At 39.1% G+C, this 19,167-nt stretch overlaps 1 protein-coding gene across 2 annotated transcripts in view; it reads right to left on the bottom strand.

Annotated features, from left to right (window-relative positions):
• PLEKHB2 (pleckstrin homology domain containing B2) overlaps positions 431–19,167 on the bottom strand; it is a 60,793-nt gene continuing 42,056 nt past the window's right edge. Inside the window, exons 7-8 of one of the 2 annotated variants that reach the window (XM_021076267.1) lie at positions 9,209–9,314; positions 431–3,136 (exon numbers count right to left, since the gene is read on the bottom strand). In XM_021076267.1, coding sequence (XP_020931926.1) covers positions 3,000–3,136; positions 9,209–9,314 — 243 coding nt within the window. In that variant the 3' untranslated portion in view covers positions 431–2,999. Of the gene's footprint in view, positions 3,137–9,208; positions 9,318–19,167 lie in introns of both variants that reach the window. The other variant, XM_021076266.1, reaches the window with a different exon arrangement.

The raw sequence follows: 19,167 nt of genomic DNA, 5'->3' as shown, positions 1-19,167 counted from the left end.
ACAAACTTTTTAAAAAACAGATTAGTGATTGCCAGAGGTAGAGGGTGGGGGATGGGAGAAATGCATGAAATGCTTTTATCTTCTTAAATAAATTGAATTAAAAGAAAACAATACAGGGAGTTCCTGTCATGGCTCAGTGGTTAACGAATGCAACTAGGAACCATGAGGTTGCAGGTTCGATCCCTGGCCTTGCTCAGTGGGTTAAGGATCCAGCATTGCCATTAGCTGTGGTGTAGGTCGCAGATGCAGCTTGGATCCCGAGTTGCTGTGGCTGTGGTGTAGGCCAGCAGCTACAGCTCCAATTAGACCCCTAGCCTGGGAACTTCTATATGCCGTGGGAGCAAGCCCAAGAAATGGCAAAAAGACAAAAAAAAAAAAAAAAAAAAGAAAGAAAGAAAAAGAAAAAAGAAAACAATACAGGTCAGTAAAATATGCTTTAAGGTTAATGATCATTTAATGTATTAACATTTTCACTTATAAACATACAGTTTGCATACATAGGGAAAAACAGGTTCTGAGGACACAATAGAATACCAGAGACAGGCAAGCAATCAGAAAAAAGATCACCTCTAGGGGAAAACAACGGAATTGTGTTCCATGCTGGTGTGTACATAAACTCGCATAGGAGAAAGAAAGATCATACAGGATCACAATTAATGTAGAAAATAAAACGTGGGTCATTCTATCTCAACAGCAGGTCTTTCTTCCATGATCCAGATCTCACGTCCTGGTCTGGCTCACTTCTTGATGATCTGAAACATACTGGTCTCTCCTTTCTCTTCACATCTAAGACCCAGAAGTTAACTCAAGGAATTAAAGAACAGAGCTAAACACAAGCAGACTGGCATGTGTGCAACGTCAACTGCCAACTTCTTTCCAGGTACACTCTTAAAAAGTACACACTGAAGTAAAATGCTGACTCAAACCTGAACAAGTTCCTTCTTGATTTAGGGTTACCTAAACAAGGCGACCAAAAGATTGGCATCTACGGCAGTTGGGGCCAGGGAAATGAGGTATCTCAGCCCATCTATACCAAGTGTGCATTTCCTCGCAGGATCAAGTCACTAGTGACAGTGAATTTTCAGATTCAACTCTAGATACCCAACAAGGCTGGCCCCTCTGGGGACAGGGACTGGAGATGCGGGCACACATGTGTGCCCAAGTTTCAGGCCACAGCTTACTCCTTTTTGTCAGAGGGCAGCCAGGAGACACAGGGGAAACACATTTGCTTCAAGGGTGTTTCAGTGACTAACTCAGTATTCTGTGGTTCCAATAACTCGAAGTTCAAAATTAATACCCAATGCAACATTAAAAATTGAGTTTAGTATTTTGTAAGTAAAGCATATAGCTTTAATGATTAACATCTTAACAAAACCACTCTTTTTATATAAAATGTAAAATCACAAACGCAACAGCTTTAACCATCAAAACCAATGGTGTCACACATCACATCTGGCAATTTTCCACTATGTCAAACATCCAAAGAGATGACAGCTAAATACACTTCCTTTCAGCTGGAAACTGATGCTCTGGTGTCAGCAAGTGCAGTAGAATTGGTTGGGAAAACAGACCTGTGATCACGGCAAAGTGCATTTGGCACGTGGGCTCATTCGGAGCTAGACCTCTTCACATGTGACTTTGAGATGGAGTCAGTTGACCAGTCTTTCCACAAAAAGACTATGTATGGAACTGGCTACACAGAATAAAAATAGAATTTGTGCTACTAGGAGTGTATTTTACGGAAAATGGGGCCACATGGAGTGTGGGGGCAAAGATTTTCAAGGTGCTCAACTGCTTTTGTAAAAGCACATTTTTTAAAGCATGCAGAACAGAAAACTGGAATAACTGAAGTTTTTAAATTGACATAGATAAAGAAGAAATAACAGAAACACAGGACTCTGGGTTCTCCAGAGCTCCACACACTTGGGGCTCAAAATTAAATGGTTTAAGCTTCTCTAAGACACTTGAGTCAGGAATAAAAACAAGGGTGGTGTCCTGGTCAGGAGGAGTGATGTCTTAAGCAGGTCATTCATGTGTGTGGCCACAATTCCCATCTCTAACCTATACCACCACCGGGGCTCCGAGGTCCTGCACGGGACAGCCAAAGGCTCTGCAACAGCCTCAGGACGGGAAGGGCATCCTCAGTGCAGTGCAATCTCCTGAAACAGTAACACCAACTATGGCTCTCATTCCACTTTCCTCATCATTCTCTTAATATTACTTTCTCAACAAGTAGAAAAATAAGCTATTAAGTAGGCCAAGGTGGCAATTAAAATACTCAAAGCAAACAATGAATACAGCAAATCTATCTCCACATATTTGTTGTATTTTGTTTTCTTCTAGTTTTAAATGACAGACCTATTCATAATTTGGGATGTCTTCCAAGGATCACTACCAAAAACAAACAAGAATGAAGAAGCATCATTTAAAAGGGGGAACTGCCATCCCCCCATCATCCTGAGCAGTCAGTTTTGCTGGGAGCCTTGGAGCCCAAAAGGCTGTGGGATGTCACACCACTGCCTCAGGGACAGTCCAGCCTATAGCTTCTGAAGTAACATGCAGCCAGTTCTGGTCTGAGGTTTCAAAGTCTGGCATTACACCAAAAAAGCTGCAGTTTTTCTTGCCACAATCACTCAACACTCATACATCACCATGTCACTAGCATAACACTACAATAAATTATCCCTTAAGCACTACACCAAATTCTAAAAAGAAAATGGCCTTTCAAAATAGGTGTGTTCAAACAAGGTATTCTGAGGGTTCCACGAGGAAACTTCTAGAATGAGCCAGTGCCCCCAAATAGTCCATGTTTTCACTAACAGCAGTCCAAAGCCTTCTCCATGGTACTTACATAGATTAGTTATAAGTATGATGTCACTACTTTCAAAAGACCTATTAAAACTATTATTAAAAACATTTATCACAAACAGAAATGCCCTGCAAATTATATTATTGCACACAGGGTATCAGAAGCTATGCACATCCAGGTTCCAAGGGCCCTAGAAGACCCAAAACAGAGACCCCAAGGCCATGCCTGTGGCTGCTCCAGCCAGCATGCCTAGCGCCAGATCACTGTCATTGTCTCGATACCGCTCACGAATGATGACTTGGTTGGCAGGCTGCTGTCCATAAAGTCCTAGAAAAGAAGGAAAAGTATAGCCCTGAGGAGCAGTTTGTGAAGTCCAGCATTCAGTCAAAAAGGTGGCTCCCTTGACGGGACCCTCCCTCTGCAGAGGCGGTGGGGTGGCTGCAGTGAGCACTCCCCAGTTCTCCTCCACAGGCAAAGGCAACTGGACCTGGCTAAGTGAGGCAGACATCTCCACTTCTAAGATCTCATTAAGAACATCAAAACGCTTAGCTTCCCAAGGTCCAAAGTCCCAGACACTGAAGACAGTAGAATCTTAATGAAGCTGCAAAACCCAACCCCAATGTCCATTCCAGCCACCCACACTGTGCTCATGAGGCTGGCAAGCAGAAGGGGAGTGTGGGGGGCACAGAGCCCAGACAATGGGAGAGTCAAGAATCCCCAGTGGGAGTTCCCTGGTGGCCTAATGGTTAGGACTCAGTGGTTTCACCGCTGCAGCCCAGGTTCAATCCCTGGTGTGGGAACAAAGACCCCACATCGGAAAAAAAGGGAGTTCCCTTTGTGGTACAGCAGAACCAAATCTGACTAGTATCCATGAGGATATGGGTTCAATCCCTGGCCTCACTCAGTGAGTTAAGGATCCAGCATTGCCAGGAGCTATGGTGTAGGTTGCAGACATGCCTTGGATCCCGCGTTGCTGTGGCTGTGGTGTAGGCCGGAAGCTGCAGCTCCAATTTGACCCCTAGCCTGGGATCCTCCATATGCCACATGTGCAGCCCTAAAAATGTAAAAACAAAACAAAACAAAAAAAGACTCCCCTTTGAAAGCTAAAAAGGAAAAAAAACCCATCTAGAAGTTAATTAGCTTCTTAGTACTCATGCAAACCATTTTAAAATTAAAAATTAAACCTTAAATCTATTAATATAACTGGCTCTTCATTTTTAACCCTGTCTTTAAGGAGGAAATATTTATGTTAGAGGGAAAACTTCTAAAAAGAAAACTTTAAACAAATTTAAAATTTATCTGCACAATTAAAATGTGTAACTTGAAATGCATTGTTTGTTCTCTTCTATACTTGACGGCTATATTGTATAATAATTAGCTTTAAAATTGCACACATTTAGCATTAAATTTCCTCCTTGACCCATTATTCCCTTAACAGTTCAACCCAAGAAATTAATTCAGTAGTGATATGTACATGGAGATGAAACCAGCAGTGAGACTAAAGTCTAACATCTGTTAAGTGCTTACCAGTTTAAGCATTTCTAGTATTACAAGCATTCACATGCACTGACTCACTTAATCCTCATAGCAACCCTATCTTATAGACAGACAAAAAGTGAGGTACACAGGGCCGACCCAGGCACTCACTGTGTGCTCATAAACACCAATGCCTCAAATACTAAGGAGGGTGACTGATAGGAAAGAGAAAAATCAAAATCACGGAGAAGGAGACCACTATAAATCTAAAGGTTGATAAAGTACAGGTAACAGCATTAGAAGCAAACAATTTTTTATGTCATGTTTAAACTTTGAAACTGGTGAAATTTAACATTGACTATCACAGCCTTGAAATTTTAAGTTTCAATTAGCCAACTCTTAACTAAAGAAACGTATCATGGTAGGAAGGGGTGAGCTGACCTAACTGAAAGATGGCCCAGAAAATCTAAACCTGAATTCCCTCTGTTAGCCCCACAGAAGGACACTCGCACTGCATGCCCTGGAGCTAACTTCCGCCAGCTCCTGTTCAAATCTTATTTCTACCAGCAAGCTAATCTTCAGTATTACCAAAGTCAGCTGGGGATGTTCCAAGTTGTACTTACTTTCAATACCTAATTTAATTTTTATACAAATGATCATAACATGAATATGAAAAAGGCAGATATTTTTTCTATGACAACTAAGTGAGATACCTTAGGAAAAGACTAAAGAAAGACAGGTAACTTTTACAAATTACCATCAAACCAAGGAACTGAGTAATTATCAAAGATGGGGAAACACCTAGAATCACAAAATCTAGAGGTCCGCTCTCAGACCTGGCCCCGCCAACTGCAGTGCAATTATGTTTCATGAGTACCATTCTCTACATGACAGAAACAGGACTCCAACCAAAGGAGTCAACTTAAGCCAAAGATCACAAGCCCACAGCAAAGGATAGATGAGCTAATATCCACTAATGTGGGTAAATCAAACACAATAGAGTGTGCACAAAGCACTCTTTGCACTTTTTAAACTGGCTGACTGGCAACTGGTCCCCATCATGTTAAAGAGAAGGCCCATAACCAGCTCTACCCATGACAGGGGTCTCTATGGACACTGCAGAGCAGTGTGTCATGAAGCGGGCCACGCCAGTCTCAAAATGGCTGCCTGGAGAGCTCCTGTCTGGTGACCAGCACAACATAGCTGCAGGATGACCACCCCAATACAGCCTGCCCACTGGCTGGTCACATGCAAATGCGGAATGCCACCCAAGGTGCGTAGAGGCTGCCCCAAGAGTGCTATCTCTTCTCTGAGGATAACAGCCAAAGTCAGGATGCAGTTCAACACAAAGAAATTCCTTTCACAAACATTCCTACAAAACTGCCTTTCTACAGAGTAAGAAACAGCTGAGATTATTCCCATCTGTGGTCTAGGGGCTGAATATAAGGCTGGCTCTTATCAGATGATTAGCCTAGGCTTAAAAACCTCAAAATAAATGGGGGGAAAATTCTTACAAAGGAAAACCTAATTTTTAAACAATTATACAATGTTTAACTTCACCAGTTATCATATATATACAAACTAAAGCAACCTGATTCCAGGTTAAGACCTAATGGGGTTATCAAAACTTTAGAGGATAACAAAAATATACAATCTTTATGGGACTATAGAGAAACCAATACATCATTAACTCCCAGTGGCATATAAACTGGTGAACTATTCTGGGAATTAATTTGGAAAATGGTAACAAGACTTAATGTAATAGGATCAGGTGAAATGATATAAAGTCTGAATTTCCCTCAAAATAATCCAGAGGTGGGAAGAGAAGGTACATGCGAAACAAGATATGGTAATTGTTGAAGCTGGTAACAGGCAATTTTTTTTTTTTTTTCCCAGTCTTCTTAGGGCCGCACCTGCGGCTTATAGAGGTTCCCAGGCTAGGGGTCAAATTGGAGCTACAGCTGCCGGCCTCCGCCACAGCAACATCAAATCCGAGCCGCATCTTCAACTTACACCACAGCTCATGGCAATGCCAGATCCTTAACCCACTGAACAAGGCCAGGGATCGAACCCGCAACCTCACGGTTCCTAGCAGGATTTGTTTCTGCTGCACCACAATGGGAACTCTGGTAACAGGCAAATTTGACTCTTCATTTACTAGCCCTACTTTTATATGTTTGAAAACTTTCATAATTTCTAATGATAAAAGAATGAAAAAATGTTATGCCTTTTGGAATATTAATTTAATATGCAGAAAGTAGAAATATATTCTAAGACATATTTAACAGGAATAAAAACAATTAGAAATATTCAAAGTAATTTCTACAATAACAAAAATGAAGAGTAAAAAGTCAATAAATACTAATAGACTTGACTAATATAATACATCGCCCCATATAATAGTATCCAATCATTAAAAATACTTAAAGGAGTTCCTGTGGTACATTGGGTTATGGATCTGGCACTGCCACAGCTACAACATAGGTCACAGCTGGGGCATGGATTCAGTCCCTGGCCCAGGAACTTCTATATGCTGTGGATGCGGCCATAAGGAAAAGAAAAAAAAAAAAAAAAAAAAAAAAAAACCTTAAGATTATTATAGCACTCCAGACTAAACACATAACATTTTTAAATGAGAACAGAATGCAAAAAGTAATGTAAGATAACAAAGATAAAACAATTATTTTATATGGGGAAAATAATTCAAACAAAAAGAGTTGTGCTAGGATCAGAGGACAAATAGTTCATTTTTAGCATCATTATTCAACCTGACATGCAAACGTCAAGCAAGGCAGAATCCTTCAGAGTCTATGCTAGTTGAGTGAACTGCATCAGATTCCAGAAACAGATGACTGAAGAAACTCTCTTGAATTAGGTGCTAATATATAAGAAACCAAAGTAACCACCACTAACCAAAAGGACATTTGGAGTCCAGTGCTGGCCAAATGCAGAGACCCTGTGGCAGGCTTCTCTGTGGCATTATCGTCAGTGACCACTCTCCCTTCTGGTAACAGCCTCTCCTTCCACTGCTTCTGTGTTCAGGCACTATGCTAGGTTTGCTCAGAGCCCCTCGGATTCCTCATCTCCTGAAAAACCCTGGGCTCTCGTTCCAGTCCATTCACCAGCTTACCCTCCTATGTACTGCTCTGACATGCCATACCTACTACAACCTGGGTATGGTCTTCAGGGCATCAGCCACATGGCTCTGGCCCCCCTTGCCCTGGCTGTAGGCACCAGTACCACGGCCAGCATTACCCTACACCTGTACCCTGCAGACCTCCCCCTGCCCAGGTTGCACCCAGGACTTGATGCTACGTACTGAACCAGTCACTCACATCTACAATTTGTTACAGGTGAGGTGAAAAATGGAGAGAGCCCATTAAAAGCTCAGAGTAAATATAAGCCCTTCCAGGCCTCTATTTCACCTGCAAAATGGAACATCACCTTAGTAATGATAGTTTTTGAAGGGTATTACCAGAAGGAAAAAAGCAGGAGAAAGACTGCCTCTTGTCCTTTAAAATGGGCCTCTTAGTTTGGTTGCTTCTTAATATAAGTGAATCTCAGTAAGTACAAATTCTCCTTTGTGGAATGAAATCTGAATACAATAGTAAAGCTTAAAAAAAAAAATCAAGCCTGCTGCTGCTATGGCCCAGGTTGCAACTGCAGCACAGGTTCAATTCCTGGCCTGGGAACTTCCATATACCATAGTGGAGAAAACAAAACAAAACAAAAAAATTAAGCCTACTCTAACTACTCTAAAAGCAGTATGAAAATATATGCTTTATTTTTTAAAAGCATAATAGAAATCTTTGCAAATGATGCAACAAATGAGGGCCTAATCTCCAAAATATACAAACAACTTATACAACTCAACAGCAAAAAAAACAAACAACCCAACTGAAAAACAGGCAGAAGACCTAAACAGACATTTCTCCAAAGAAGACATATGGATGGCCAATGGGCACATGAAAAAATGCTCTACATCACTAATTATTAGAGAAATGCAAGTCAAAAATACAATAAGTTATCACCCCATGCCAGTCAGAATAGCCATCATTAACAAGTCAACAAATAACAAATGCTGGAAAGGGTTTTGTTCGTGGGAATGTAAATTGGTACAACCACTATGGAAAACAGTATGGAAGTACCTCAGAAAACTAAATATAGAACTACCATAAGATCCAGCAATCCCACTCTTGGGCATATATCCGGATGAAACTTTCATTCAAAAAGACACATGCACCCCTATGTTCATCCCAGCACTATTCACAATAGCCAAGACATGGATATAACCTAAATCCCCATCAACAGATGAGTGGATTAAGAAGATGTGGTACATATATAAGATAGAATACTACTCGCCATAAAAAAGGACAAACTAATGCCATTTGCAGCAAAAAGGATGGAACTAGACATTCTCATACTAAGTGAAGTAAGCCAGAAAGAAAAAGACAAATACCATATGATTTCACTTATATGTGGAGCCTAAAATACAGCACAGATGATCCTATCTATAAAACAGAAACAGATCACAGCTAGGGAGAGCAGACTTGTGGTTCCCAAGGGAGAGAGAGGAGGGAGTGGGACGGATGGCAGTTTGGGGTTTTAGGATGCAAACTGTTACATTTGGAATGGATGGGCATTGGGTTCGTACTGTACAACACAGGTAACTATGTGTGACTGGGTGACTCTGCTATACAACAGAAATTGAAGAAACACTGTAAATTAACTATACTTTAATAATGCTTTATTATTACAGCATTATTATTATTATTATTATTATAGTAGCAGAACAATTTGTGTCTATAACCAAAAGAAACACAACTCACTTACCCTTAAACTGAGAAATAAAAATTCTTCAGGTTTCACTGATCTACTCACTAAATGAAAAGAAACAAAGAATGAAAGGCCAGCATGAATTACCTGCATATGGGTACTGGTACGGTATAGCATAAGCCTGCCCATTTGCAGCATAGACGACTTGAGTTCCTGGTGGGTACGCACCACTGTATGGACCATAGCCATATGCCTGCTGAAAACATAAAGGCCCATTAGAAATATAGTTTTGAAATTCAACATTCACTTACAATAAAAACTCTTAACAGGAGTTCCTGTCGTGGCACAGTGGTTAACGAATCCAACTAGGAACCATGAAGTTGCGGGTTTGACCCATGGCCTTGCTCAGTGGGTTAAGGATCTGGTGTTGCCGTGAGCTGTGGTGTAGGTTGCAGACGCAGCTCAGATCCCATGTTGCTGTGGCTCTGGCATAGGCCAGAGGCTACAGCTCCGATTAGACCCCTAGCCTGGGAACCTCCATATGCCATGGGAAGTGGCCCTAGAAAAGGCAAAAAGACAAAAAAACAACAACAACAACTAAAAAAAAAAAAACTCTCAACAAAGTAGGTATGAAGAAAACATACCTAAACATAATACAGGCTATATATGTATATGACAAGACCATAGCTACCATCATATTCAATGGTAAAAAGCTAAAAGGTTTTTCTCTAAGATCAGGAACAAGATAAGGATGCCCACTGTAGCCACTTTTATTCAATATGCCACTGGAAGTCCTAGTTACAGCAATTAAACAAGAAAAGAAAAGTTCCCCAAACTGGAAAGGAAAAAGTAAAACTGTCACCATATGCATGTGACAGATTATAATGAAAATCCTATAAGACTCCACCAAAAATTTACTAGAATAAATGAATTCAGTGAAGTTGCAGGATGCAAAAATCAATACACAGAAATCTGTTGCATTTCTATACACTAATAACAAACTATTAGAAAGAGAAATTAAGAAAACAATGCCATTGGAGTTTCCATTGTGGCTCAGTGGCTAACGAATCCGACTAGAAACCATGAGGTTGCAGGTTTGATCCCTGGCCTCGATCAGTAGGTTAAGGATCTGGCATTGCCATGAGCTGTGGTATAGGTCACAGACGCAGCTCAGCTCCCACGTGGCGGTGGCTGTGGTGTAGGCCAGCGGCTACAGCTCCGATTGGACCCCAAGCCTGGGAACCTCCATGTTTCATGGGTGCGGCCCTAGAAAAGACAAAAAAAACCAAAAATATAAATCAATTAAACAATGCCATTTACAATTACATCAAAAACAATAAAAATACCTAGGAAAAAATTTAACCAAGTGAAAGGCCTGCATACTCAAAACTATAAGATACTGATGAAATAAACTGAAAATTCAAATTCACAGAAACATATTCCAAGATAATGGACTGGAAGAATTAGTAGCTAAAATGTCCATACTATCCAAAGTAATCTATGGATTCAATGCAATCCCTATCCAATTTACAGTGGCATTTTTTGCAAAAGTGAAACAATCCTAAAATTTGTAGGGAACCACAAAAAGACCCCAAATAGCCAAAGAAAGAAGAATAAAGCTGAAGCTCTCTGATTTCAAACTATACTACAAAGTAATCACAACAGTCTGGTACTGGCATAAACAAAGACACATAGATGAATGGGACATAACAGAGAGCCCAGGAAAAAACCCACATGCACATGGTCAATTAACTGAGGACAAAGGAGCCAAGGGATACAATGGGGAAAGGACAGTCTCTTCAATAAAGGGTGCTGGGAAAACTAAATAGCCAAGTGCAAAAGAATGAAGCTAGACCACTATCTTATACCATACATAAAAATTAACTCAAAATGAATTAAACCATAAAACTCCTAGATAAAAATAAAAGTGATAAGCTCCATGACACTGGTCTTGGCAATTTTTGGATCTGACTCTAAAAGTGAAGGCAATAAAAGAAAAAATAAACATGTGGGGAATACATCAAACTAAAAAGCTTCTGTACAGCAAAGGAAACCATCAGCAAAATGAAAAGGCAACCTACTAAATGGGAGAAAATATCTGCAAATCATATATCTGAATAAGGGGTTACTACCCAGAATCTATAAGGAACTCATACAACTCAACAGCAAAAATACAATCTGATGAAAAAATGGCAGGGAGACTGACATTTTTCCAAAGAAGAAATGCAGATGGCCAAAAGACACACGAAATGATAACTCAACATCACTAATCACCAGGGAAACAGAAATCAAAACTACAATGAGATATTACCTCACACCTATTAGAATGGCTATTATTAAAAAGACAAAATATAAGCCCTGGCAAGGCTTTGGAGAAAAAGGAAGCCTCATACACAGCTAGTAGGAATATAAACTGGTGCCTTCACTATGGAAAATAGTAATGGAAGGAAGTTCCTCAAAAATTAAAAACAGAATGACCAGATTATCTAGCAATTCCACTTCTGGGTATTTATCCAAAGGGAACAAAAACAGTAACTTGAAAACATATCTGCATCCCCATGTTCACTAAAGCATTATTTTACAATAGCCAAGATATGGAAATAACTAAGAATCCATCAACAAATGAGCAGATTTAGAAAATGTGGTCCAAATATGCAACAGAATGTCACCTGCCATAAAAAGAGGCATTCTGTCATTTTCAACATGGATAAACCTTGAGTGTTCAAAAGTCAGAGAGAAAAAGACAAATACCTCATGATCTCATTTATATGCAGAATCTGTATTTTAGAAAACAAACAAAAAACCAAGCACACAGATACAGAGAACAAACTTGTGGTTGCTAGAGGGGAAGGGGACATTGGAGGGGTAGATGAAGTGGTGATAGAATCAGAAGGCACAAACTTCCAGTTATAAAATAAACAAGTCCTGGGGATACAATGTACAGCATGGTGATAATAACAGTATAGTGCATACTTGAAAGTTGCTAAAAGAACATTTAAGTTAACACACACAAAAAATTCTTTAACTATGTATAGTGATGTATGTTAACTAGTCCTCTGCAGTGATTATTTTGCAATATATATAAATACCAATCATTATGCTCTACACTTGAAACTAACAGGTTGCATGTCACTTATACTTCAATTTTTTAAAAAAAATACAATTTTGAAACTACTGGGAATATATTAAAATTTGTTTTCCAAGTTGCAATCAATAAAGTCTGACAGTCAATTAGAACAATAAAAACATAAGACAGTGTGCTTATGCCTTTTATTTTAAAATAAAAAAAAAAAAAAAACACCAAAAAGAACACCAAAAAACCCACAACTGGAATCTCCTTAAAGGCTATAAAATGAAGAAGGCACAAAAACAGAACAAAAAAAAAAAAAGAGAACTGGACTCACCAGAGTTTTGGATTTCAATACAGCTATATCATTAACTTGACCTTCAGTCATTCATTTAACTATAATAACACCTTGTTTTTGTTCATCTCTAAAATGATCAGTTTGGACCAGATGATAAGTGAGTTTCATGCAAAGCCAGTTTTCTCTTGGTGAAGTCAACTTAGCAGCACAATCCTCCCCAGCTCAATTTCCAGCAGTTCGTGGAAGGAGAATATAAGAGACTGAAGATACCGGATGGGTCTGGGTCTGAGACCTGGGCAGGTGACTAGCAGATTTCCAGCAGGACATGTTTATGAAAGGGCACTGCAAAAAATGGGCCCTGGACTGCCTTCCAGTGATCAACTGAAGGACTACTACATACTGTAAAATACGAAGATAAAAGGCCTGGCCTTCTTTTGCAAGCTCAGAGGTAAGGCAGACATGTTTACAAACAATCACAATTATTGTCGTTACATGACAAGGGCTACGGCAAAGAGAACACGGAACTGTGGCCTGGCCAACACAAATGTAGGTCTCAGCCACAATTTTTGCTTTTAGAAGACAGAATAGATGCAGTCATTTTTCCCTATTCTTCCTGCTAAGTACAAATGAAAACTCTGGACATTATACTTACAGCAAACACAAGGAAATTCTGAAAATTAGGAGAGAAGGCAGGTGACCATCTACGGACCTCATGACCCTAAGAAGAACAAACAGTGAGTTCCCTGGGTTTCCTTTCTACCTCCTACATCCTAGACTGGCAGAGTCTAGGAGAAGCCAGCAACCAAGAAATAACATTGAGCAAAAACAAAAAAGACCTCAAGAAAAGTCTGCTGTCTCTACCCAAAGAAACTAGGAAGGAAAAGGATGATCTTTTGACCATTTTTAAGCAATAACTACTACACTCAAGACAAACACAACAAAAACAGCTATGGCTATTACTCCCACCAGCCAAGGTCAAGTATGGAGAGTCTGAACTTGGCATGCTGTAACAAGGTGCTCTTCCACCCCCATTCCAAGTGTTGCCAGAGAAGGCCAAGTGGGAAGCTGGAATTCCACCTGCCAAATGGAAACAAGCCAGACCCTAGTCCCATGCCACAGTGTCAGATGAGACCAGGCAGGGGGCCAGAACTCCCATCTCTGCCCAGCAGAAATAAGGTGCCCCTATCCTGTCCTGCTAGAGTAGAATCAACAAAGACCTGGTGGGGAGCAAGAACTCTCATAATCTCTTATCAGTAACCACAGTATTAGTGGAAGCTAGTGGGAAACAGTAGGGAAGACCCCTCCAACTCCCAGGCAGGATGGTGTCAGCAGATACCTAAAGAAGGGCCTGAATTCCTGGCCTTCCCAAAAGTGACAAAAAGCCCATGCCTCTGGGTCAACATGACCCAGCAGACAATCTGGACTTCCACCCCTACATGGAACCAATGAAGTGAACACTTCTTCACCCACCAAAGGGGCATTAGGAGGAAGTCTGCTAAAATGCAAGACTTAAGAGATTTAGTCTTATAATATTTAAAACGTACAGATTTTGATCAAAAGTAGTTTGTCATACCAAGAACCAAGAAGATCTCAAAATGAATGAGAAAAGAGACAAACACCAAGATAACAAAGATGATGAAACTATCTAGGAAGGATTTTAAAGCAACTATCACTAAAATATTTCAAAAAGCAATTATAAACATACTTGAAATACATAAAAAAAAAAAAAAGGAGAGGGAGCTCCCACTGTGGCTCAGTAGAAATGAACCTGACTAGTGCCCATGAGGACAAGGGTTCAATCCCTGTCCTTGCTCAGTGGGTTAAAGATCTGGGGTTGCTGTGAAGTGTGGAGTAGGTCACAGATGCGGCTCAGATCTGGCGTTGCTGTGGTTGTGGTACAGGCCGGCAACAGCAGCTCCAATTTCACCCCTAGCCTGGGAACCTCCAGATGCCACACTTGTGACACTAAAGGAAAAAAAAAGGTCTCCACAAAATCAGAAAATCTTAGGAAAGACTACATAAAGATATATATTGGAGGGTATCCTTTCAGAGGATTGTGTTTAAAGCCATTTGAAATAAACTCTGAGTATTTAAGCCTCCAACTCCAAAGTCCAGAAGTCTCATTTTTCTTTTAATTTTTATGAATTGATTTTAATTCTACTCTTATTTTACAGTGATATAAAATATCCATATGATTTCCAAAATCAAATCTACAAGACAAAGTAGGGAAATCTAACTTCTTCTTTTTTCTTTCACCATATTTCCTTCCTTCTTTAGGTAACTTTTTAAAAAAGATTATTCATCTTTTAACTATGATTTTTAATAAAATATATGCAGATGTGCTCAGATCCTCCCTTTCTCAGATAAATAATATCATACAACACATACTATATTCTACCTTGGTTTTGGTCCTCTAGGTTTATAGCCTGGAGATTATGCCAGAGAAATTAAGTATCTATTCCTTTTATTCCTTGTAAAAGGTTTTTACACTGTTTAGAATTCTATGACATGGGATACCATAATTTATTCAATCTGTCTTCTACCACAAATAATGTCAACAAGTAGCTCTGCATACAGTAGGTCGTATTTTTTCCAGTGTATACTTGAGTATAAATATATAGAATTAGGATTTCTGTGTTAAATAATAAATTCATATATAGTTTGTTCAATTTAGGGAAAAAAAAAAGATATATATTGGAGTTGTCCTCTGGCACAGTTTGTTAAGGATCCAGCGTTGTCACTGCAGTGGCTTGGGTTGCTATGGCATGGATTTGATCCACGGCCTGGGAACTTCCACATGCTGTAGTGCAACCAAAAAAAAAAAAGATATATATCTTGATTTATCTGCATACTTACACATGTGAATATATAAAAAATAACCAAAAGAAAAATTTAGAAATAAAAAAATAATAAATTATTCAATGAATGGACTCAACAACAAAATAAAGACATAGAAAAGTAATCCCTGAACATGAGTATAAAGAACAGAAATTACCCAATTAGAACAAAAGACAAAAAAATAGACTGAAGAAAAAAAATGAATAAAATCTCTGAGACATGTGAGACATCTAACAGTGGTATCAGTTTCAGAGGAGAAAGAGGGTGGGGCTAAACAACATTCCAGAAATAATAGTCTTAAAATTTCCCCAATTTAGCAAAAAACATAAACCCATGTATTCAAGAAACTGAATGAACACCAAAAAAAGATAAATTTCCAAATATCCACACCATTAACCATCACAGTCAAACTTCTGAATACTAAAGACAAAGAAGCCAAAAACAAACATTGCATTACCTATATGGGGGAAAAAATTTCAAATGACAGCAGATTTCTCATCAGAAACCAGGAAGACCAAAGGAAATAGCACACATTTACCAAGTGCTGAAAGAAAAGTCAATTCAGAATTCTATACTAGTGAAAATATTCTTCAGAAGGAGATGAAACCGAGACATTCTCAGATAAAGGAAACCTGAGAATCTGTTGCCAGTAGATCTATCCTAAGAGGATGACAAAATGACACTAAATAATAAAAGAAGAAATTCTGAAACATCAGGAAGTAAGAAAATATGATCGGAGCAGAATAGGTGTAAGTATAATAAAAAAAAAATCACATCTTTATTTTTCTTCTTTTTTGTCTTTTTGCTATTTCTAGGGCCACTTCCGTGGCATATGGAGGTTCCCAGGCTAGGGGTCTAATCGGAGCTGTAGCCACCGGCCTATGCCAGAGCCACAGCAACTTGGGATCCAAGCCGCATCTGCAACCTACACAACAGCTCACGGCAATGCCGGATCCTCGACCCACTGAGCAAGGCCAGGGATCAAACCCGCAACCTCATGGTTCCTAGTCGGCTTCGTTAACCACTGAGCCACGACGGGAACTCCCATTTTTTTTTTTTGTCTATTTTTCTTTTTTCATTTATAATTATTTTTATTCTTTCCATTAGAGTTGGTTTACAGTGTTCTGTCAATTTTCTAACATATTGATTTTTCTAATAAGTTTGACAGCTATAGCAAAATTTATACCACCAACTAATATGGTTCTCAATATATGTAAAAGAAATATTTAAGACAATCATACTATAAATTGAGGGAAAATGGAATTTGGAGGTAATTAATGGTTTGACACTCCATTGGACCTGGTAAAATGTTGAACACGACATTGAAAAATACACATATTTGTGTAATAACTAGGGTAACCATTACATAGCAATACAAAGAGATCCTCAAAGACATTACAGATAAATCAAAATAAAATTCTAAAATATGTCCTAATAACTCACAGAAAACTTAAGTAAAAGAACAAATAAAAAAACAAAAGCAAAGGAAAACAAAAAATAAAATGGCATACTTATTACAAAATTACCTCGAATGTAAATGATTTATAGAGAAGAAAAAGAGTGATGGTATTTGAGGGTACAAACTTATAACAAGTAGTAAACAAGCTGAGAGATCTAATATTGTATAAAGAATACACACAATAATACAATATTATGTTATGTAATGTAATAAATATTGCTACATTGGCAATCATTTATAGTATTTAAAGCTATCAGGAGTTCTCGTCATAGCAAAGCGGAAACGAATCCAACTAGGAACCATGAGGTTGCAGGTTTGATCCCTGGCCTCACTCAGTGGGTTAAGGATCCGGCACTGCTATGAGCTGTGGTGTAGGTCACAGACGTGGCTCGGATCCCGTGTGGCTGTGGCATAGGCTGGCAGCAACAGCTCCGATTAGACCCCTAGCCTGGGAACCTCCATATGCCACAGGTGCGGCCCACAAAAGACAAAAAAGACCAAAAAAAAAAAAAAAAAAAAGGTATCAAAGTAACATATAGAACACCTAAACCTAACCAATTTAAAAAAACAAGCATAAGTAGCTATATTACTTTCAGAGTAGACACAAGACTAAATAAAATTACCAAAAACAGAGGGACATTACACAATGACAGTGTTAATCCACCAAGAAAATATAAGTATGTATGGACCAAATGCCAGAGCTTCACACATAACTTAGACAACTTACATAAATGAGAAGGATCAATTCCTCAAAAAGCATAGAATACCACAACCCACTCAATATGAAATAGAAAATGGAAAAGTCCTATAAATATTAAGAAAACAGAATCTGTAATTTAAAATATCTCCCCCTGGAGTTCCCATCGTGGCTCAGTGGTTAACAAATCCGACTAGGAACCATTAGGTTGTGGGTTTGATCCCTGGCCTCACTCAGTAGACTAAGGATCCGGCGTTGCCATGAGCTGTGGTGTAGGTCGTAGCCACGGCTTAGATGCAGCATTGCTGTGGCTGTGGTGTAGGCCGATGGCTACAGCTCCGATTAGATCCCTAGCCTGGGAACCTCCATATGCTGTGGTGCGGCCCTAGAAAAGACAAAAAGTAATAATAATAACAAATAAAATAAAATATCCCCCCCAAAGAAATCTTCAGTTCCAGATATTTTCACTGAAGATATCTACCAAATGTTTAAAGAAGAATTAATACCAATTCTACACAGTATCTTCTTCAAAACAGAAGAGCAGAGAATATTTCCCAAAACCATTCTATAAAGCCGGTATTACCTGATAACAAACTAAGAGTGCACAAAAAAGAAAACAGACCCATATCACTCATGAATACAAATGCAAAAATTCCCAAGACCACCCACTCAGAACTGAGCAAAAAATAAACAAAATCATACCCCATGACCTAGTGAGCTTTATTCCAGGGATGCAAGGCTAAAACTACATTTGAAAAATCAATGCAGCTTATCATATTAGTAGGTTTAAAAAAAAAAAAATCACATGACCTTATAAATAGATGCAGAAAAAGTATTTGACAAAATCCAACACTCGTTCATGATAAACACTCTCAGAAAACTAGAAAAAGAAGCAACTTCAACTTGACAAAAAACATTTACAAAAAACCTAAGCTAATATCATACTTATAATGTGGAAAAACTGAATACATTCCCCCTAAAATCAGTAACAAGGCAAGAATGCCTGCTCTCACCATTGCTATTCAATATAATACTGAAAGTTCTAATCAGGGCAATAAGGCAAGGCAAGGAAACCAAAGGTACACAAACTACAAAGGAAGAAATAAAACTGTTTGTAAATGACATGATTGTCTACATAGTAGATCCCAAAGAATCTACAAAAAAAGTACTTACAGAACTAATAAGTGCAGGAGTCCCATAGTGGTGCAGCAGGTTAAGGATCCAGTGTTGCCACTATAGCAGCTCAGGTCACTGCTGTGGCATGGGTTTGATCCCTGGCCCAGGAACTTCCACATGCTGTAGGTGTGTGTGGGGGGTGGGGATTCAACCTAATCCTCATGCCTTACTAAATATTAACTCACAATGGAAAAGACCTGGCATGTAAATACTAAGACTATAAAACTTTCAAAAGATAACATAGAAGAAAATCTTAGGAAACTTGGCCTAGGTGAAGTGATAAAGATGGCAACAAAAACATAATCCATAAAAGGAAAAACTGATAAATTGGACTACATCAAAATAAAAAACTCTTTGAAAGGCACTGTTAAGAGGATTAAAAGATGGAAATTCCTGTTGTGGCTCAGCAGGTTAAGAACCTGACTAGTATCCATGAAGACTGGGTTTCAATCCCTGGCCTCACTCAGTGGGTTATGAATCTGGCATTGCCATGAGCTGTGGTGCAGGTCACAGATATGGCTCGAATCCAGCGTTGCTATGGCTGGGGTGTGGGCCGGCAGCTGCAGCTCCA

The sequence above is a fragment of the Sus scrofa genome, chromosome 15 (assembly GCF_000003025.6).
Source record: "Sus scrofa isolate TJ Tabasco breed Duroc chromosome 15, Sscrofa11.1, whole genome shotgun sequence".
Lineage (NCBI taxonomy): Eukaryota > Metazoa > Chordata > Mammalia > Artiodactyla > Suidae > Sus > Sus scrofa.
The sequence above is the reverse complement of the archived record's forward strand: the minus strand, read 5'-3'. Positions and strand labels throughout refer to the sequence as shown.